The sequence below is a fragment of the Trichomycterus rosablanca genome, chromosome 13 (assembly GCF_030014385.1).
Source record: "Trichomycterus rosablanca isolate fTriRos1 chromosome 13, fTriRos1.hap1, whole genome shotgun sequence".
Taxonomy (NCBI): Eukaryota; Metazoa; Chordata; class Actinopteri; order Siluriformes; family Trichomycteridae; genus Trichomycterus; species Trichomycterus rosablanca.
In genome coordinates, this window is record NC_086000.1 from 7,483,867 (window position 1) to 7,507,150 (window position 23,284).

General features: G+C 42.1%; 1 protein-coding gene across 1 annotated transcript in view; it reads left to right on the plus strand.

Annotated features, from left to right (window-relative positions):
• The window catches only part of LOC134325658 (ryanodine receptor 3), a 235,154-nt gene that overhangs the window by 73,100 nt on the left and 138,770 nt on the right, over window positions 1-23,284 (plus strand). The window contains exons 13-19 of the mRNA XM_063007904.1: window positions 3,241-3,424; window positions 5,113-5,248; window positions 8,863-8,958; window positions 9,091-9,209; window positions 12,970-13,103; window positions 13,291-13,532; window positions 16,344-16,536. Of these exons, the coding sequence (XP_062863974.1) occupies window positions 3,241-3,424; window positions 5,113-5,248; window positions 8,863-8,958; window positions 9,091-9,209; window positions 12,970-13,103; window positions 13,291-13,532; window positions 16,344-16,536 (1,104 nt within the window). The remainder of the gene's footprint in view (window positions 1-3,240; window positions 3,425-5,112; window positions 5,249-8,862; window positions 8,959-9,090; window positions 9,210-12,969; window positions 13,104-13,290; window positions 13,533-16,343; window positions 16,537-23,284) is intronic.

Genomic DNA, 23,284 nt, shown 5'->3' on the forward strand with positions numbered 1-23,284 from the left:
TGTACACTGTCCATTTTATCAGCTCCACTTACCACATAGAAGCACTTTGTATTTCTGCAATTACTGACCGTAGTCCATCTGTTTCTCTACATACTGTTTTAGCCTGCTTTCACTCTGTTCTTCAAAGTTCAGGACCCCCACATGACCACCACAGAGCAGGTATTATTTAGGTGTTGGCTCATTCTCAGCACTGCAGTGACACTGACATGGTGGTGGTGTGTTAGTGTGTGTTGTGTTGGTATGAGTGGATCAGACACAGCAGCGCTGATGGAGTTTTTAAATACCGTGTCCACTCACTGTCCACTCTATTAGACACTCCTACCAATTACGACCTCTGCTGGCTTATTGATGGCGCCTGCACAGAGATGAGAAAAGAGTGCTCTCAGGGTGTGTCTCTCCGTACACAACGCTGAGCTGCACTGCATTCGTCAAAAAGTGTAGGTGATAAGATGCATATGGCATGCTGCCCACTTGTCGGTGGGGGCGTGGGTTAGCTTTGTTCTCCTCAATCAGAGCAGGGATCGGCATTGGTGGAGAGGAAGCATGACGCGATCGGGCAATTGGACGCTCTAAAAAAGGGAGAATGCATAAACAAATATATAAACATCTATATGAAATGATGGGCAGAATTGGAAGCATGTAATTATTGTATACATAAGGATTTTATACACCTAAATTTAGTAATTAAAAGGGGTGTCCACCTACTTTTGATCATATAATGTATGTGTGAAATGTGCGTGTGTACCTTGCTCATAGTTCCATGAATTGGAATATTCTAATTTATCAGTAGATTAGCCTCAGGAGACTTCAGTTTTTTATGCCAGTTAAATGGCTGCAAATGATTTCATTCATTATGAAGCCATTATGTAGTGCCCTGCGAGCCCTGGCATGTGTGGGTTCACGGGTCTAAGTGTGTGTCCCTGTGCCTGTCTCTATTTTAGTGGCTTTGTCTGTTTATCACCTTGATATATTTGGGAAAATGGAATTGCATGCTAGGCACATCCAATCGGGAAAAAAGCATCGGAGCGTAACCGTGGGATGTACACAGACTACACGTATCATCCAGTTTCAGTTACAGTGCAGAAACCAATTCCTGCATTATTTCTGCTCCACACACACACACACACACACACACACACACACACACACACACACACTTTTATTTCATGCACTGGAGACTGAAAAATGTAATCAGTTCTGGGTGGATGAACATGACAATGTGTGTGACTGTGTTTACCACACAGAATCCTTTACTGCAGTTTGTTTACACCAGTATACATGCAAAGAAAACCCTTGAACTTGACCATTTTGTCCAGTCAGTACACATTAGTCCAGTTTACGTCACATTATGAACTAAAGATGATGTCCATCCATGTGATACATGTACTGAATGACCGCTGCTTGTTCGATAAACAACTCTGGGGTAAAACAGTCAAATACACCAACCCACACCAACCCACCAAAGCTAAGATCTTAAACACTCGAGCTGGAATCCCGGCTGTACTATCAAACGCTGCTGGAGTTTTTAAATAGCGTGACCACTCACTGTCCACTCTATTAGACACTCCTACCTAGTTGGTCCACCTTGTAGATGTAAAGTCAGAGACGGTCGCACAACCTTTGCTACTGTTTGAGTTGGTCATCTTCTAGACCTTCATCAGTGGTCACAGAAGGCTGCCCACGGGGCGCTATTGGCTGGATATTTTTGGTTGGTGGACTATTCTCACTCCAGCAGTGACAGTGAGGTGTTTAAAAACTCCATCAGCATTGCTGTGTCTTATCCACTCGTACCAGCACAACAGTGAGTGTAGAATGGATTTCAACTGGAATTCCTTAAAAGGTCTTACAGGTGTAATGTGTAGGTGTCCCAAAGCTCCTGTCCATATAGTATACCTCACACCCTTGTCTATAACACCATTTGTGGGATTGTGCATTATGAGTTTTTATAAGGCATTTCTGTGTTTGTGCTGATGTTTGAAACTTGACAGTAACTCATTAAAATAAGGGGTATTTTATTAGATTTATGCTTTATTACTCACTGGTTCTTTTGGTGAGTCCGTGTGGCCCAATATTTTATAGCTGTTTAGCTACTAGATGTTTTCACTCTTTAATAACATCACTTCCCATAGACCAGGAAAGCTCCAGGGGGAGAAATTTGACAAACTGGCTTGGTGGAAAGCTGTCAGTCCCTGACAGGGCTGCAACTCATTTTTATTTTATGCATGGCTGTAGGCTTGCCGTTATGCACCTGCTAGCAATGGCCGGCTCCAACAATGATAACCATATTCTGATCAGATGGTGTTTCCATGTGTTTTTGAGAAACGTTATGTGTATTGGAAATTAATATTAAATCTTAGCTCTTGATATACACTGATCAGCCATAACATTAAAACCACCTCCTTGTTTCTACTCACTGTCCATTTTATCAGCTCCACTTACTATGTAGAAGCACTTTGTAGTTCTACAATTACTGACTGTAGTCCATATGTTTCTCTACATACTTTTTTAGCCTGCTTTCACCCTGTTCTTCAATGGTCAGGACCCCCACAGGACCACCACATAGCAGGTATTATTTGGGTGGTGGATCATTCTCAGCACTGCAGTGACACTGACATGGTGGTGGTGTGTTAGTGTGTGTTGTGCTGGTATTAGTGGATAAGACACAGCAATGCTGCTGGAGTTTTTAAATACCGTGTCCACTCACTGTCCACACTTTTAGACACTTACCTAGTTGGTCCCACTTGTAGATGTAAAGTCAGAGACGATCGCTCATCTATTGCTGCTGTTTGAGCTGGTCATCTTCTAGACCTTCATCAGTGGTCACAAGACGCTGCCCACGGGGCTCTGTTGGCTGGATATTTTTGGTCAGTGGACTATTCTCAGTCCAGCAGTGACAGTGATGGTGTTTAAAAACTCCAGCAGTTTTGCTATGTCTTATCCACTCATACCAGCACAACACACACTAACACACCACCACCATGTCAGTGTCACTGCAGTGCTGAGAATGATCCACCACCTAAATAATACCTGCTCTGTAGTGGTCCTGTGAGAGTCCTGACCATTGCAGAACAGCATGAAAGGAAGCTAACAAAGCATGCAGAGTAACAGATGGACTACAATCAGTAATTGTAGAACTACAAAGTGCTTCTATATGGTTTAAGCTGATAAAATGGACAGTGAGTGTAGAAACAAGGAGGTGGTTTTAATGTTATGGCTGATCAGTGTACACTCTCCCCTCAGAGACCTGGACAGTCTGGCTGGAAAGAATCGTATGGCTTCAGTTCTTCTACCTATCGAGGAAGTTCTCCAGACTCTTAATGACCTCATCACGTATTTCCAACTTCCTGATGCTGAGCTCGAACATGAGGAGAAGCAGATCAAGCTGCGATCGCTTAAGAACCGACAGAACCTCTTCAAACAGGAGGTTAGTTTCCACAGCAACTCTCACAAATGTCAGAATCCGGCTAGGCTGTTTTTGACAAACCAGCTTCGACACTGTTTTACTTTTTCATGTCAGTTATATTAAGTGGTCATTTCCATAGTGGGCAAAGCACAGCAGTGGGAATTGGCAAGGCCCCGGCTTTGCTTTCAAAGTGCGGATCAATTTATTTCACGCCTTTCTTATGCCATGTTGTATCTCAGATTATCGAGTCCAGGCTGTCAGCAGTTTTTTTGTTTGGTTGTTTCTCTTCACTTGACAGGAACTTGTAGTGGCATTTTTTATACAGCCTCCTGCAGCTCAATATTACAGCCATCAATTATAAGGTGGCTGTTGCTTCCCTCTTGTATTTCGTAGCATACTGTTTCAGAACTGTCTGTTGAGCTCAGGATTGAAATAGAATTTATATACAGCTGCTGCTCTGTTCCAAGTTCAATATTTTTACAAACACTGTTTTCAGAAAAGTTGGGACACCTTGTAAGATGCAATAAAAAATATGTGACTTCTTAATTATTTTGAACAAATGGCGCGTCCAATTGTCCAATTTGCATCGTGCTTCCTCTCTGTCTATGCCGAACACTGCCCTGACCGAGGAGATTGAAGCTAACCCATGTCCCCTCCGACATATGAGCAATAAGCCAGATGCATTTTTGCCACCCACACAGTCAGCAGTGGAGGGTTATGTTGGTAGAGGTGAAGCATAGCGCAACCAGGGTAATTGGATATGGGGAGATACTAGATTGGGGGGGGGTGTTGGAGGAAAAAACTAAATCACAGATTCTTTCTTACTACATTTTACAAAATGTCCCAACTTTTCTGGAAGTGGGATTTGTACAGAACTATACTATAAAATTAAAGCCATCCTTGTTTACCTATAAAACCTTTCATCTTTTTTTTGTAATTATTTAATAAAGCCACTAGAACTGGTTGAGATAATCAAATGCTGTTCCTTCTCTGGTTGAGCAAAATTGCAGCCGAAACCCATTTGTTCACTTGTCGCATCCTATTTATTGTTGGAAGGGTTTTGCTGTAGCTGTGCAATAGAAATGCCCAACACAATACTGTGTTAAAATTTAGAACCAATTTAGAACCAATTTAAAACCAAGGTTCTGCTTGGTATCTACACAGCAACATAGGTCTTTAGGACCTGGGTTTAACTCTTGCCTGTGAGGAGTTCTACATCCACATTTTACTGCATCTTCAAAACATACAAAAGGTGGATTTGTATTCATAAATTGCCCCTATAGTAAATTAATAAATTAGTAAATGCACAAATGTGTGATGAATTAGTACCTTGTTTGTGGTTTAGTCCTGTCTGGATGGTGCTGGACCCATCCCGACTGTAACCAGTAATCCAATGAAGTGGTCAATAAAAACACACGAACAAATGATTGATCTTTGCCATTTCATTAAGAACTGAGGTACAGTCAGTCCATCCTATGTTTTATTTCGTTCTGGCATTGAATTTGCTGATTGCTAGCATAAGGCTTGGTACAGAGCACTAAATCATGGTAAGTGTATTCTGTTTAGCTACCGTGGCTTTGATCTCCCAAAGGGCCAGAGCTCAGAGCTGTGCACTTTGAATAAAAGAGGGCACATATGGTCGGTGTGACAGTGGAGGTCTTCTCCTTCTGTCTTTCTCTTGCTATCTCTCTTTCTGTCTGTCTCTCTAGGGGATGCTGACTTTGGTTTCTAACTGCATCGATCGCTTGAGTGTGTACAACAATGCTGCACACTTCGGAGAATGTGCCGGAGAGGAGGCTGCCATGGCGTGGAAAGATATACTCAACCTGCTCTATGAGCTTCTTGGTAAGAAACCGTAATGGTTAAGATGTTTGCAGTTGATGACCAGAAGAACAGATATACACCCATCAGCCATAACATTAAAACCACCTCCTTGTTTCTACACTCACTGTCCACTTTATCAGCTCCACTTACCATATAGAAGCACTTTGTAGTTCTACAATTACTGACTGTAGTCCAGCTGTTTCTCTACATACCTTTTTTAGCCTGCTTTCACCCTGAGCAGGTATTATTTAGGTGGTGGATCATTCCCAGCACTGCAATGACACTGACATGGTGGTGGTGTGTTAGTGTGTGTTGTGCTGGTATGAGTGGATCAGACACAGCAGTGCTGCTGAAGTTATTAAATATCGTGTCCACTCACTGTCCACTCTATTAGACACTCCTACCTAGTTGGTCCACCTTGTAGATGTAAAGTAATTTTTTGTGTTTTTGACTTTTTGAGTTGGTCATCTTGATGAAGGTCAGTGGTCACAGGACGCTGCCCACGGGGCGCTGTTGGCCGCATATATTTGGTTGGTGCACTTTTCTCAGTCCAGCAGTGACAGTGAGGTGTTTAAAAACTCCATCAGCATTGCTGTGTCTTATCCACTCATACCAGCACAACACACACTAACACACCACCACCATGTCAGTGTCACTGCAGTGCTGAGAATGTTTACAATGTTTACAGGTATGGATGTGTGTGTTAAGGAGAGATTGAGCTGTGTGAATAAGATTGCTTTTATTGTATTTTTCGTGCATAGCAAGCATCTGTGTAACCAAAAACAAATTCCATGTACATGGTGTACATGGTCTGCAACAATGCTGAGGTAGGTGGTACGTGTCAAAGTAACATCCACATGGATGGCAGAACCCAAGGTTTCCAGGCAGAACATTGCCCAAAGCATCACACTGCCTCCGCCGGCTTGCCTTCATCCCATAGGGCATTCTGTTGCCATGTGTTCCACGTGATGTAAAAGAAAATGTGATTCATCAGACCAGGCCACCTTCTTCCATTGCTCCGTGGTCCAGTTCCGATGCTCACGTGCCCAATATTGGTGCTTTTGGCGGTGGACAGGGGTCAGCATGGGCACCCTGACTGGTCTGTGATGCACTGTGTATTCTGACACCTTTCTATCAGAACCAGCATTAACTTCTTCAGCAATTTGAGCTACAGTAGCTCGTCTGTTGTATCGGACCACACGGGCCAGCCTTCGCTCCCCAAGTGCATCAATGACCCTGTCACCGGTTTACCACTGTTTCTTCCTTGGACCACTTTTGATAGATACTGACCACTGTAGACTGGGAATACCCCACAAGAGCTGCAGTTTTGGAGATGCTCTGACCCAGTCATCTAGCCATCACAATTTGACCCTTGTTAAACTCGCTCAAATCCTCACGCTTGCTGATTTTTCCTGCTTCTAACACATCAATTTAGAGGATAAAATGTTCACTTGCTGCCTAATATATCCCACCCACTAACAGGTGCCGTGATGAAGAGATAATCAGTGTTGTTCACTTTACATGTCAGTGGTCATAATGTTATGCCTGGTTGGTGTATCTGCTGCATTAAACATCTATGCTTCAAGTAACTACTATTAGCCCAACAGTTAATATATGCCTGACACAATTGTTACAAAATAAGCATTGACATGCACATTTTGGGAGGGTTGTTCCTAATGTTCCTAATGTTTTGACTTTTTACCTGTTTTACCAGTGTAATGAAGTGCTTATAATTTCACTTTTGATAAAATGGATAGATGTTGGATGCTTTTGCGAACAAAATGCTGGCATCTTTGATTTATGGGTCGACGACATAGATTTAATATAGTGACAGATTCTGTCCCTACAGTAGGGTGTGATCTCTCATGCTCATATACCCATTACCACACTCTTACTGTTGAGTCCTGCTGAAGTGTCTCCTAAGCAGATGGCCTATGAATCCATGATGAACTACACCATCCATTCCAATCAGTGTCTGCAGTGGCAGCTGATTCCCTCTTTCAGCTTTTGCAAATGACACAGACAGTACTGTACCCACTTCAAACCTTTTTTACACTCATCACACTGTTTTTCCACTGAATACAGGAGTTTAGAAATGCTAGACCTGACATCATATAAAAAGCAATTATTTAATTGCATTTACATGGATGCTATGTAGCCAAGTGATTTTACTGCAAACTTTTTAATAAGACCCCCAAATGAATATATACTTTTTTGTTTTAGCATGACATATTTAGACAAGGTAATTGTACAACCCCAAATTGGAAATAGTTGGGAAGGTATGGAAAATGCAAATAAAATAAAAATGCAGTGTTCCTTACATTTATTTTGACTTGCAGACAGTTTGAACCCAAGGTATTTCATGTTTTGTCTGCTTAGCTTCATTTCATTTGTTGATATACCTCCATTCCAGCATTTCAGACCTGCAACACATTCCAAAAAAAGAGACGGGAGCAATTTAGGTCTATTAATGAGGTGAAAAAACAAAATAATGATGTGATTCCAAACAGGTGATTGTGATCATGGTTTGGTATAAAAGCAGCATCCAGGAAAGGCTGAGTCTTTGATAAGCAAAGATGATCAGAGGATCTCCAGTTTGTCAACAGATGTGTGAGAAAATGATTGAACTGTTTAAAAACAATGTACCTCAAAGAAAGAACAGAAGGGATTTGCATATTTCTCCCTCTACAGTACATAATATCATGAAACAATTCAAGGAATCAGGAGGAATTTCAGTGCGTAAGGGCCAAGGCGCAAACTTAAACGTGATCTTCGATCCCTCAGACGGCACTGCATCAAGAACCGCCACTCAACAATAGCTGATATAACCACATGGGTGAGGGATTACTTTGGCAAACCTTTGTCAAGCGCTACAATACAGAGTTACATGCACAAATGCCACTTAAAACTTTACTGTGCAAAAAAGGAGCCTTATGTTAACCATGTCCAGAAGCAATGTCGTCTTCTATGGGCTTTCAGGCATCTAGGATGGAGCGTCACACAGTGGAAACATGTATTGTGATCAGATGCATTAGCATTACAGGTCTGTTTTGGAAAAAAATAGACGCCATGTGCTCCGAACCAAAGACGAAAAGGACGCAAAAGGTCATTTACACTTCTGTGATGGCAGCATTAATGCAGAAACGTACATTGAGATCTTAGAGCAACATATGCTGCCTTCAAGACGTCATCTTTTCCAGGGACGTCCATGCATTTTTCAACAAGACAATGCAAAACCACATGCTGCACACATTACAAAGGCATGGCTGTGGAAGAAGAGGGTACGGGTACTGGACTGGCCTGCCTGCCTCACATGAAATATCTCAGGTTCATCCTGTCTGCAATCAAATAAAAGTCAAAGTAAATGTTTTTATTAGCATTTTCACAGAACCACCCCCCCCCCCCCCCCCCACATTCCAACATCTCTACAATATGTCTCAGATGAGTGGAGTCCATACTACTTGTAGCTAAAGTGTGTGAGGAACATGACTTCATATTATCGAGAATGGTTTTGGAATGAAATGTTTTAAAGCTTATTTGGTTTTCAGTGAAGAGATACGATGATTTAGGGATTGGAAAATAATTCCTGTTAACGTATCTAATAAAATCACTTATTTTATTTCCATAAATTTAAGCTGCTCTGATCAGAGGAAACAGGAACAACTGCACTCAATTCTCCCAAAACCTGGACTGGCTGGTCAGCAAGCTGGAGAGACTGGAGTCGTCCTCAGGTGAAACAGTCTAACATTCTTCTGTTACATATCCATTATTTTATTTCATCACGGTATGTGTAATAACTTCATCCTGTGTTTTCTTCATCCTGCTTCTCTTGCACTCTGGATGCCACTAATTCCATGCCTCAGGGATCCTGGAGGTTCTCCACTGCATCCTAATTGAGAGCCCAGAGGCACTTAACATCATCCAAAGAGGACACATCAAATCAATTATCTCACTTCTATATAAACACGGTCGCAACCACAAGGTTAGAATTCGCTCCTCTGCTTACATAGAGTTCAATTTTGCATGACTAAGGAGGATATCAGTGTGAAAATGTGTCACATATGAAATGCTACAATGCAGGATTTGTTTGTAGGTCAGGTTTTTTTCTCTATTCTATTTTCTTTTATTTATTTAGCAGGAGCATTCTTTTTTCTAGTCTATTTCTATTCCTTTCTATTCCTGCACACAGGAGATTTCTTTCACTTGCATCTGAATTGCAATTTTGTTAACTCATGCTTGCCTTTTATAGTTTGTTAAATAACTAACACACGTTTGCCTTCACTATATAAATAAAACACGTTTTATTAAAACACAAGTTTAATAATATTAGAAGAAAAGCACAGTAAAATACATACAGAATATACAGTACAGTCAAATCGGAAAGTCTGCACACCCCTTTCACCTTCTCCACGTTTTATTACATTACAGACTCATTCTATAATAGATTGCATATTTTCTAAACCCTGTTTTCACTTTGTAATTATTGGCGATTGTGTGTAGATGTTTGAGGCAAAAAAATGGTTTATGTAGGGGTTACATATCTGTACACACCCTTAGTCTAATACTTGGTTGATGCACCTTTGGCAGCAATTACAGCTTTTTAGGCGTCTTAAGAAAGAAGCTACGAGCTTGGCACACTTGTTTCTGGACATTTTTACCCATTCCTCTTGGCATATCCTTGCAAGCTCCGTCAGGTTGGATGGGGGGCATCAGCATATACCCATTTTCACCCATGGATTCAGGTCTGGGCTCTGGCTGGGCCACACATGGACATTCACAGACTTTCTCCGAAGCCACTCCTTTGTTCTCTTGGCTGTGTGCTTCGGGTCGTTGTCATGTTGGAAGGTAAACCTTACCCCCAGTCTGAGGTCCAGAGCGCTCTGAAGCAGGTTTTCTTCAAGGATCTCAGTGTACTTAGCTGCATTCATCTTTCCCTCTAGCAGGACTAGTCACCCCGGTCCCGCTGCAGAAAAACATCCCCACATCATGATACTTCCACCACCATGCTTCACTGTAGGGATGACATTAGCCAGGTGATGAGCGGTGCCTGGTTTCTACCAGACATGACGCTTGGTATTCAGGCCAAAAAGTTCAATTTTGGTTTCATCAGACCAGAGAATCTTGTTTCTCATGATTTGAGAGTCCTTTAGGTGCCCTTTGGCAAACTCTAAGTGGGCTGTCATGTGCCTTTTACTATTTACTAAGGAGTGGCTTCCCTCTGGCCACTCTACCATAAAGGCGTGATTTGTGGAGTGCTGCCTGGATGGCTGATCTTCTGATAGGTCCATCTCCACAAGTACACGCTGGACGACAGCAACTCAGCCACGAAGTGGTAGGCCACGTGACAGAATGACAAAACGGGATCAGCGGATGCTCAGAGGTCGCCAACTTTCTGCAGAGTCAATTGCTACAGACCTCCAAACTTCATGTGGCCTTCAGATTAGCTTAAGAACAGTGTGTAGAGAGCTTCATGGAATGGGTTTGCATGGCCGAGTAGCTGCATCCAAACCTTACATCACCAAGCGCAATGGTGTAAAGCTCGCCGCCACTGGACTCTAGAGCAGTGGAGACGTGTTCTCTGGAGTGACGAATCACGCTTCTCCGTCTGTCAATCCGATGGACGAGTCTGGGTTTGACGGTTGCCAGGAGAACGGTACTTGTCTGACTGCATTGTGTCAAGTGTAAAGTTTGGGTGGAGGGGGGATTATGGTGTGGGGTTGTTCTTCAGGAGTCGGGCTCGGCCCCTTAGTTCCAGTGACAGGAACTCTTAATGCTTCAGCATACCAAGAGACTTTGGACAATTTCATGCTCCCAACTTTGTGGGAACAGTTTGGGGATGGCCCCTTCCTGTTCCAACATGACTGCGCACGAGTGCACAAAGCAAGGTCCATAAAGACATGGATGAGCGAGTTTGGTGTGGAAGAACTTGACTGGCCCGCACAGTCCTGATCTCAACCCGATGGAACACCTTTGGGATGAATTAGAGCGGAGACTGTGAGCCAGGCCTTCTCGTCCAACATCAGTGTCTGACCTCACAAATGCGCTTTTGGAAGAATGGTCAAAAATTCCCATAAACACACTCCTAAACCTTGTGGAAAGCCTTCCCAGAGGAGTTGAAGCTGTTATAGCTGCAAAGAGTGGGCCGACATCATATTAAACTCTATGGATTAAGAATGGGACGTCACTCAAGTTCATATGCGTGTGAAGGCAGACGAGCGAATACTTTTGGCAATATAGTGTATCTAGAATTGATGTAATAAAGTGTTTTTTGATAAAACGGTCCAACAGGCCATGAAATATTCTCTGTCTAATAGCTGTATTTACCTGACAGGACAGGTCTACAATAATTATCTGAACTCTTTAAGCCTTTTAGTCATGTCCTATAAAATCTGTCATGGCTTTATCAAACTTGTTGTCATCCAATGATTCCCTCTTTTAAAAAAATCTAATGGCTTCTCCTGTCAAGAGTTCACTGAGTTTGGTTTTTAGTGCAGCTCTAGGAGAGTTTGCAGTCTTCAACAGGAAATAGGTTTATTGGGTACTTTTGTTTTAGGTCAGCATTGTTGAGTGTGGATTTTCTCTGCCTCAGGCTTTTTTTATCTTTCCAAGCAAGGCTTTTTTACTTCTTGCTGTCCAGAGTTTCACTTTCCCCAACACGAGGGTTATTCTTTATTTCCGTCTCCCCAGAGATCCATTGTTTTTTATTTGACTTGTCTTCCTACTTCCACTCTAGGCATATCTGACACTGTTTAGCAACAAACATTGCTAAATGTTTGCAGGAGAGCTATTTTTTTTGTACTATTTCTAATTAGATTTTTAATTCTCATTTTTTCCTGCTCATCAGACAGCCTTGCAATAGCCTCTTAGCCATTAAAATCTACACTGATCAGCCATCCTTGTTTCTACACTCACTGTCCATTTTATCAGCTCCACTTACCATATAGAAGCACTTTGTAGCTCTACAATTACTGACTGTAGTCCATCTGTTTCTCTAAATACGTTTTTAGCCTGCTTTTACCCTGTCCTTCAATGGTCAGGACCACCACAGAGCAGGTATTATTTAGGCGGTGGGTCATTCTCAGCACTGCAGTGACACTGACATGGTGGTGGTGTGTTAGTGTGTGTTGTGCTGGTATGAGCGGATCAGACACAGCAGCTGCTGGAGTTTTTAAATACCGTGTCCACTCACTGTCCACTCTATTAGACACTCCTCAGCAGTGGTCACAGGATGCTGACCACAGGGCGCTGTTGGCTGGATGTTTTTGGTTGGTGGACTATTCTCACTCCAGCAGTGTCAGTGAGGTGTTTAAAAACTCCATCAGCATTGCTGTGTCTGATCCACTCATACCAGCACAACACACACTAACACACCACCACCATGTCAGTGTCACTGCAGTGCTGAGAATGATCCACCACCTAAATAATACCTGCTCTGTAGTGGTCCTGGCTATTGAAGAACAGCATGAAAGGGGGCTAACAAAGCATGCGGAGTAACAGATGGACTACAGTCAGTAATTGTAGAACTACAAAGTGCTTCTATATGGTAACTGGAGCTGATAACATGGACAGTAAGTGTAGAAACAAAGAGGTGGTCATAACGTTATGGTTGATCTGTGTTTCAGATCAGTACTACACATTTAGCCAAGATTTTACACTGAACACATTCTCAAACTAAACAAACTAAGTCATCAATAGTATTCATGTCATATGTGAATTGTAACTTTTTTTGGTCTTGTCCTCAGATCTTAGATGTGCTTTGCTCTCTCTGTGTTTGTAATGGAGTGGCTGTGAGAGCCAATCAAAACCTCATCTGTGATCATTTGCTCCCAAAGAGAGACCTGTTGCTCCAGACAAGATTGGTTAATGATGTCCAAAGGTAAAAATATGCAATTATATAAATGCGGGTGTGTGAAATGCACTGTGTCATAGCATTATATAAGTAATATGAATATATAGCTATGAATTATGAATGAACATAAACATCTGGTTATTACATTAATTATGAATGTGTAAATTAATTATTACCATTTTTTTCTGCTGTCTTTACTTTGATTCACTGGCAGCATGAGACCTAACATCTTTTTGGGTGTACGAGAAGGTTCAGCTCAGTACAAGAAGTGGTACTTTGAGCTGATGATAGACCAAGTGGAGCACTTCATCACCAGCGAACCTTCTCACCTGCGGGTCGGGTGGGCCTCCACCAAAGGCTATGCACCTTACCCAGGGGGTGGAGAAGGTTGGGGGGCCAACGGAGTTGGGGATGACCTCTATTCTTATGGCTTCGATGGACTTCACTTGTTGTCAGGTACACTTTGGGATGACTTTATATCTTATACAAATCCATTTCTAATAGTTCTATAAAATAATTTATATAAAATAAATGTAATGTGTTTGGCAACAGTTTGATGAAGGCAGGACTGTGCCCCTGTGCACAAAGCAAGGTTTATAAATACGTGAGCCGTGACCTCAACCACATCAAACACCTTCAGGCTAAATTTAAACCACGATTCAGGGCACGAAGTCAGGGCTTTTAAAAAAAAAAAAATTTCTGCCTATATGGGCACATATTCCAACAGACAGACTTAAAAACATATGTAAAACCTTCCTAGAGGCTTGCAAATTTGCATAGAGGGTGCAACATTTGGCTGTTACCTTTCAACCATTGACTGGAAAAAGTTATGACAATTAGACTTATGATGTCACTGAATCTGTATCATGCAAGTGAGGAACTCCACCATCAAGAATAATTTGGTAGCATAAACATAGAGGTACGATTCAATGGATCATCAGTGAAATAATAATAATAACAATACATTTTATTTATAGACGCCCTTCATGACACTCAAGGTCACCTTACATTACACAATCAGCAATAATCATGTAATAAACAATCAACATTCAAATCTAAAATAATAAAATAATCAACATATTTACAATCACAGTCAACAACACCAAATCAAATTGTTTTGAAGTCTGCTATAGAATTTAAAGCCCTAATATAAGGGCGAAGTGTGTTCCAAAGTTTGGATGCAGCGTAAGAAAAGGCCCCTAGCACCCACTGTACTAAGCTTAATGGGTGGAATGTCCAAAAGATAAGGTAAGATTCCTTTATTGATTCCCATGGGGGAAATTCGAGTGTTACAGCAGCTCCAGTACAGTGTAAGGACAATAAGTAGAGTAAAGAAAGTAGAATGAAATAAGAAAATAAGGAAAAGAAATTGCTATGCAATGCAATTACTATTATACATACAATTACTACAATATAATACAAACACTATATATTCTAATATATACATATGTGTAAATAATGAAACAGAGTCCAGTGCTGGGAAAAAAAAGTAGGGGGGATCTTGAGTTATTGTAGGGGGAAGCTGGCTCATCAGTGTGAGGACAGTCTGTGTATTCTGCTATTGGTATGCAGTCTGATGGCAGTTGGCACAAAAAGCGCTCTGTCTTGCTCTTTGGTGGAATGAGTCTATGACTGAAAGAACTGCCCAGCCGCCATAGTTCCTCATTGAGAGGGTGAGAAGGATTATCCAGGATGGCCCTGATTTTGTCCTTAGTTCTCCTCTCACATACTACCTCCAGACTGTCCAGCTGTAGACCCACAACAGAACTGGCTTTCCTGACCAGCTTATTTAGTTTGTTGGCATCTCCTGCTGTTGAGACCTGCTGTTGAGGAACGCAAAGAACGGGATGGGGTATAGATCTGAAGGAGATCTGTAAGATAGACAGCAGAGAGGTTATGAAGGGCTTTAAGTGTCAAAAACAGTATTTTATAATTGATCCGCTGTGACACAGGGAGCCAATGCAGTGGAATCAGCAAGGGTGTAACATGCGCAGTCAGCCTAGAACATGTAATAATCCGAGCAGCAGCATTATGAAAAGGTCTGTAGTCTCTGAATAAGCTTATTGGGAATACCTATAAGAATTGCATTGCAATAGTCGATGCGTGAAGTAACCAATGCATCGACTAAAACTTCCGCTGTATGTTGTGATAAGGCTGGTCGTAATCTGGCAATAAGCAATGCGGGAAATGTTATGTATATGACTGGAGAAAGAAAGCGTACTATCCAGGATAACGCCAAGGCTCTTAACCTGTAGGGAAACCTTAATCAGGGTTCCGGCAATGGAAAGAGAGCAGATACTACTTTTTGAAAGTGCAGATTTTGACCCAATAATGAGTAACTCAGTTTTACTACTATTAAGGTTCAGATAGTTGGTTGTCATCCATATAGTATGTACATCATGTAAACAGTCAATATGAGCATTTGGAGGAAGTTCAGAGGTTGGTCTGGTAGACACCTAAAGCTGTGTATCATCAGCATAACAGTGAAAACGGATACCATAGTGGCGGAAAATGTTTCCAAGGGGAAGGAGGTAAATATTAAATAGAAGTGGTCCAAACACTGAGCCCTGTGGGACTCCACAACAGACTGAGGAACTCTCCGACCGATAATTCTGAATCTGCACGTATTGTGTTCTATCTGCGAGGTATGAGGCAAACCACTGCTACACAGTTTTGATACCAAGGCATTGTTGGGAATATAATTTCCAGAAAAGTTTGGACACTTTCTAAGTAAAATCTGTAATTTAATTAACTTATTTAGCAGACAAAAGAAGTAAAAAATCTTTATCGTTTTCAATGATGCACAAACAGCATGGCTTCGCAGACATTGAGTGCGTGTGATTGACAGGCCTGCCTGCAGTCCAGGTCTTCCATTAAAAATGCACAGCATGAAGAGTAGAATCAGACGTGTTGAGGAGCTCAAGTCTTCTATGCAACACTGCAAAACTGCAACAATTAGTATCTTCAACTTCCATATAATTAAAAAGTGTAATTAAAAGAAACAGTGGTGTGACCCGATGGTGCACATTTATTTATTTTTTAAATTTGTTTCTTTGTTGTTTTGTCTGGTTAATGAAGGTTTAAGTAAAATAACAGATTAACGATTTCAGTTTTTATTGCAAGTGTCCCAACATTTTTTAAAATTAAGTTTGTAATTTTTTTGTAACATATCAACCACTTGCACTACTATTTATTAAACTGCACACGATAAGTCCCCTTCCTCCTCAGTGTTTGCAGAAAGTACATGCATTTGTGTTTACACTACAGGGCGAATCCCTCGGAGAGTGGCTTCAGTAAACCAGCACATCCTTACGTCCGATGACGTGGTCAGCTGCTGCTTGGATTTGGCTGCCCCCAGCATCTCATTCAGGATCAATGGACAGCCGGTTCAAGGCATGTTCGAGAGCTTTAACACCGACGGCCTCTTCTTTCCTGTGGTCAGCTTCTCTGCTGGTGCTAAGTAAGTAATAAGAACGTGTGTGTGTATATATACACGATGTGTGTACATTGTTTTAAAGCCATTTCACAGCATCCAGGACTAACAGACCAACAACCCCTGTTGAGCAAGCCAAGGGCAATACTATTGGTTCTTTTAGACCTGCCCCTCATGATATAAGGAAGCCACACATCGAGGCAAGCATAACATTGTGACCCCTGACAGGTGAAGTGAATAACACTGATTATCTGTTCATCACGGCCCCTGGTATTGGGTGGGATATATTAGGCAGCAAGTGAGCATTTTATTCTCAGAGTTGATGTGTTAGAAGCAGGAAAAGTGGGCAAGTGTAAGGATTTCAGTGAGTTTGACAAGGGCCAAATTGTGATGGCTAGACGACTGGGTCAGAACATTTCCAAAACTGCAGTTCTTTTGGGGTGTTCCCGGTCTGCAGTGGTCAGTATCTATCAAAAGTGGTTCAAGTAAGGAACAGTGGTAAACCGGCAACAGGGTCATGGGCAGCCAAGGCTCATTGATGCACGTAGGGAGCAAAGGCTGACCCGTGTGGGTCCAACAGACGAGCTACTGTAACTCAAATTGCTGAAGAGGTTAATGCTGGTTCTGATAGAAAGGTGTCAGAATACACAGTGCATCACAGTTTGTTGCGTATGGGGCTTCATAGCCGCAGACCAGTCAGGGTGCCCATGCTGACCCCTGTCCACCGCTGAAAGCGCCAGCAATGGGCACGTGAGCATCGGAACTGGACCACGGAGCAATGGAAGAAGGTGGCCTGGTCTGATGAATCACATTTTCTTTTACATCACGTGGATGACCGGGTGCGTGTGCGTCGCTTACCTGGGGAACACATGGCACCAGGATGCACTATGGGAAGAAGGCAAGCTTGCAGAGGCAGTGTGATGCTTGGGGCAATGTTCTGCTGGGAAACCTTGGGTCCTGCCATCCATGTTGATGTTACTTTGACATGTACCACCTACCTCAGCATTGTTGCAGACCATGTACGCCCTTTCATGGAAACTGTATTCCCTGATGGCTGTGGCCTCCAAATTCCCCAGATCTCAGTCCAATTAAGCTTCTGTGGGATTTGCTGTACAAACAAGTCTGATCCATGGAGGTTCCACCTTGCAACTTACAGGAGTTAAAGGATCTGCTGCTAATGTTGTGTAGACAATCTATTTGAATCTTCTGTTCTTGCTTGTCAACCTCAGCAGCCTGGCATCCAGAAGGCTTTGACCTAGCTGAGTCATACATGCAAGCTGTACTCAAAGGAATCCTTAGCTCATTCTCAGTAGTTCAGTGCTTTCTGAACTGTAGGTCCCATCTTTATACTGGCATTATACTGAATATACTGTTGTTCTGTTGATCCATTCCATTTGAAGTGGTTTACTTTTGCCTTCTTTTGTGCAGTTGAATTAATGCTGTTGCAGTTGTCACCCTTGTTGTCCTATATTGCTGCTGCTCACTATAGATTGTAGGTTTAGTCTTGCACCTCTGCTCCAAGAAGAGACCTTGACAGGAGATACAACTCCAGGCAGCATAGCATAGCATCACATAAGCAAGATAATTACACACCTGTTAGCAAGGAGTATGGCTAAAACAGCTGAAATCAACAATTAATATGTGTGTCCACATACACTGATCAGACATAACATTAAAACCACCTCATTGTTTCTACACTCACTGTCCATGTTATCAGCTCCACTTACCATATACAGTGTATCACAAAAGTGAGTACACCCCTCACATTTCTGCAGATATTTAAGTATATCTTTTCATGGGACAACACTGACAAAATGACACTTTGACACAATGAAAAGTAGTCTGTGTGCAGCTTATATAAAAGTGTAAATTTATTCTTCCCTCAAAATAACTCAATATACAGCCATTAATGTCTAAACCACCGGCAACAAAAGTGAGTACACCCCTTAGTGAAAGTTCCTGAAGTGTCAATATTTTGTGTGGCCACCTTTATTTCCCAGAACTGCCTTAACTCTCCTGGGCATGGAGTTTACCAGAGCTTCACAGGTTGCCACTGGAATGCTTTTCCACTCCTCCATGACGACATCACAGAGCTGGCGGATATTCGAGACTTTGCGCTCCTCCACCTTCCGCTTGAGGATGCCCCATAGATGTTCTATTGGGTTTAGGTCTGGAGACATGCTTGGCCAGTCCATCACCTTTACCCTCAGCCTCTTCAATAAAGCAGTGGTCGTCTTAGAGGTGTGTTTGGGGTCATTATCATGCTGGAACACTGCCCTGCGACCCAGTTTCCGGAGGGAGGGGATCATGCTCTGCTTCAGTATTTCACAGTACATATTGGAGTTCATGTGTCCCTCAATGAAATGTAACTCCCCAACACCTGCTGCACTCATGCAGCCCCAGACCATGGCATTCCCACCACCATGCTTGACTGTAGGCATGACACACTTATCTTTGTACTCCTCACCTGATTGCCGCCACACATGCTTGAGACCATCTGAACCAAACAAATTAATCTTGGTCTCATCAGACCATAGGACATGGTTCCAGTAATCCATGTCCTTTGTTGACATGTCTTCAGCAAACTGTTTGCGGGCTTTCTTGTGTAGAGACTTCAGAAGAGGCTTCCTTCTGGGGTGACAGCCATGCAGACCAATTTGATGTAGTGTGCGGCGTATGGTCTGAGCACTGACAGGCTGACCCCCCACCTTTTCAATCTCTGCAGCAATGCTGACAGCACTCCTGCACCTATCTTTCAAAGACAGCAGTTGGATGTGACGCTGAGCACGTGCACTCAGCTACTTTGGACGACCAACGCGAGGTCTGTTCTGAGTGGACCCTGCTCTTTTAAAACGCTGGATGATCTTGGCCACTGTGCTGCAGCTCAGTTTCAGGGTGTTGGCAATCTTCTTGTAGCCTTGGCCATCTTCATGTAGCGCAACAATTCGTCTTTTAAGATCCTCAGAGAGTTCTTTGCCATGAGGTGCCATGTTGGAACTTTCAGTGACCAGTATGAGAGAGTGTGAGAGCTGTACTACTAAATTGAACACACCTGCTCCCTATGCACACCTGAGACCTAGTAACACTAACAAATCACATGACATTTTGGAGGGAAAATGACAAGCAGTGCTCAATTTGGACATTTAGGGGTGTAGTCTCTTAGGGGTGTACTCACTTTTGTTGCCGGTGGTTTAGACATTAATGGCTGTATATTGAGTTATTTTGAGGGAAGAATAAATTTACACTGTTATATAAGCTGCACACAGACTACTTTTCATTGCGTCAAAGTGTCATTTTGTCAGTGTTGTCCCATAAAAAGATATACTTAAATATCTGCAGAAATGTGAGGGGTGTATTCACTTTTGTGATACACTGTAGAAGCACTTATTGTGTAGTTCTACAATTACTGACTGTAGTCCATCTTTTTCTCTGCATGCTTTGTTAGCCCCCTTTCATGCTGTTCTTCAATGGTCAGGACTCTCCCATGACCACTACAGAGCAGGTATTATTCAGGTGGTGGATCATTCTCAGCACTGCAATGACACTGACATGGTGGTGGTGTGTTAGTGTGTGTTGTGCTGGTATGAGTGGATATGACACAGCAATGCTGATGGAGTTTTTAAACACCTCACTGTCACTGCTGGACTGAGAATAGTCCACCAACCAAAAATATCCAGCCAACACCATCCCCTGAGCAGCGTCCTATGACCATTGATAAGATGACCAACTCAAACAGCAGCAATAGATGAGCGATCGTCTCTGACTTTACACCTACAAGGTGGACCAACTAGGTAGGAGTGTCTAATAGAGTGGACAGTGAGTGGACACAGTATTTAAAAACTTCAGCAGCGCTGCTGTGTCTGATCCACTCATACCAGCACAACACACACTGACACACCACCACCATGTCAGTGTCACTGCAGTGCTGGGAATGATCCACCACCCGAATAATACCTGCTCTGTAGTGGTCCTGTGGTGGTCCTGACCATTGAAGAACAGGGTGAAAGCAGGCTAAAAAAAAAATTATGTAGAGAAACAGATGGACTACAGTCAGTAATTGTAGAACTACAAAGTGTTCTATATGGTAAGTAAAGTTGATAAAACGAACAGTGAGTGTAGAAACAAGGAGGTGGTCATAATGTTATGGCTGATTGGTGTATATTTAAGCATGTAGTATAAGTATGATATGGTACGCATTTACAAGTTACAAGTGTGGATCTTCAGATCTTTCAGTGCAGGCCTCAGTAAATATTTTTACATAATATGCAGACAGGGAGGTTTAGTATAATTATTACTTATTAACGTGTCTCCACTTATATTAATGTTCAAAGCAAGCTGTATTTTATTATTCATTATAAATAATGTCATGCACATAGCGCACCACAAGAGTTAGTAGTGCAGAAATGCAGAGCCCTGAGTTCACGGTCAGCATGTGAATAATTGATTATGAAATTTTAATTGAACTGGTTTGTCATCTTTACTCTTTTGGATGCAAATGCTGTCTGGCACTGTATAGTATGCTGTCTAGCAGTGGTTGCCTGTGGGGGGTTAGTCAGTCAGGCCAACACAGCGGTAGCTTACTCTTACAGCTGGAGCTCAGCAATGATTTTATCTTGAACCCTGTTACATTTTATTTCATGTACAGAGTGCAGTAAAACAGTATTTACCTCCCACTACAGATTTTTTAAAGTAATGGTTTTATATAACTCCAAATCAGAAATAGTTAGGACAGTATGGAAAATGAAAGTAAAATAAAAATGCAGTGCTCCTTACATTTACTTTGATTTTTATTTGATTGCAGACAGTTTACACCCAAGATATTTCATGCTTTGTGTGCTCAACTTCATTTCATTTGTTAATATACCTCCATTCAGGTCTGCAACCTGACAAAAGTTGGGACAGGGGCAATTTAGGGCTAGTAATGAAGTGAAAAAACTAAATAATTATGTGATTCCAAACAGGTGATTGTAATCATGGTTTGGTACAAAAGCAGCATTCAGGGAAGGTCTTTGATGAATGAGCAAAGGTGATCAGAGGATCTCCAGTTTGTCAACAAATGCTTGAGAAAATGATTGAAACATTTAAAAACAATGTTCCTCAAAGAAAGATTGGAAGGGATTTGCATATTTCTCTCTCTACAGTACATATTATTATTAAACCATTCAAGGAATAGGGAGGAATTTCAGTGCGTCAAGGCCAAGGGCACAAGTTTAAGCTGAACGCCCGTGATCTTCGATCCCTCAGATGGCACTGCATCAAGAACCGCCACTCAACAATAGCTGATATAACCACATAACTTTGACAGTACAGAGTTACAGAGATGCACAAATGCCACTTTTTACCTGCACACGGCGAGTTCATGTGTGGCTCAGCTTTGTGTATGGAGAGTCACACCCTGATCACACATTATCCCTTGTCTCTGTGCAGACGCCATCAATCAGCCATCAGAGGTCGTAATTGCATCAGTTATGAGCTCCCTATCTGGCTTCCCTCCCCCTGTATGAACAACAAGCCAATCGTTGTTCACGTAGCCGCCCAGCCCAGCCGGATGGCAGAGCTGAGTTTCGAACCGGGGAGTTTGAAATGTCAGCTCTGGTGTGCTAGCGTGTTTTCCCGCTGCACCACCTGAGCGGCTTACTTACTGAGTTTCTTGAAACCTATATAGCCAGCGTAACATTGCTGTAACGGTTACAGTTGATCTTTAGATTTAACAAGGCTGCCAGTGGGTCTAATCTCATTATGCCCAGTTGTAAATCTAATTTATTTATCTAAGGGGCAGTTTTTTACGTTGTGCCAGTTGGTCTTAAATGGGTTTTTTTCCTTAATGAATTTGAAGGATCATTTAAAACAGCATTTTGTTTCATATGTCTTAAATTTGTCTTGTATGTAATTTATTATTTAAGTATTATTTATATGTAATATTTAAGTAGGCAAATACTTGCTGTGCATGTATATGTTGGTTTTTGATTTCAGGCAGATAACTCAGTTCAGTTAAATTACATTATAGAGAATTGATTTCATTATTCGCTCATTTGAAAGTGTGTGAGGAGAGCGGCTGGTAAGGGCTTTTTATTTAAAAGCCTCGGCAGGTGTTCAGAAGATACTGGCAAGTCAACAGGGACGTTAAATCACTTCAATTCAATCAGTTAAATTTTACTCCTAGTTGGCTTGTCTAAATATCAGTAAATCAGAATGATAGATTGAGACCAATAAGAAAAGAGCTAAGCCAGGAAAAGTCATTTTAGGGAATAACGCATGATGCGTTAAAAGCTCATTTTGGTCTCTGGATAATGCCCACTGCTTATTCTGCCATTCTGTGTTGATTTCAGAATCAGTGGCAGAAAACATTAAGGTACTAGAATGACATGGCATACATAAACCCTACATCCTAAAAAAACTTCAGTATATCCAGAATTCAGCTGCTCGCCTCCTTACTCATACTCGCTCCCATGATCATATTACACCTGTTCTACAAAAACTTCATTGGCTTCCCGTTGCTCAACGCATTCAATTCAAAATTCTTCTATTCACTCACAAAGCTCTCCATAATCAGGCCCCATCCTACCTCACCGACCTGCTCCATCAGCACATTCCCTCCCGTAGCCTTCGCTCTTCTGAGGCTAACCTACTGTCCATACCCTCTAGGACCAAGCACCGGACCTGGGGTGACAGGGCCTTTTCCATAGCTGCTCCATCTTTATGGAATGCTCTCCCCAAACACCTACGAGATTGTCCTGACCTGTCCAAATTCAAGTCACTTCTCAAAACTCATCTA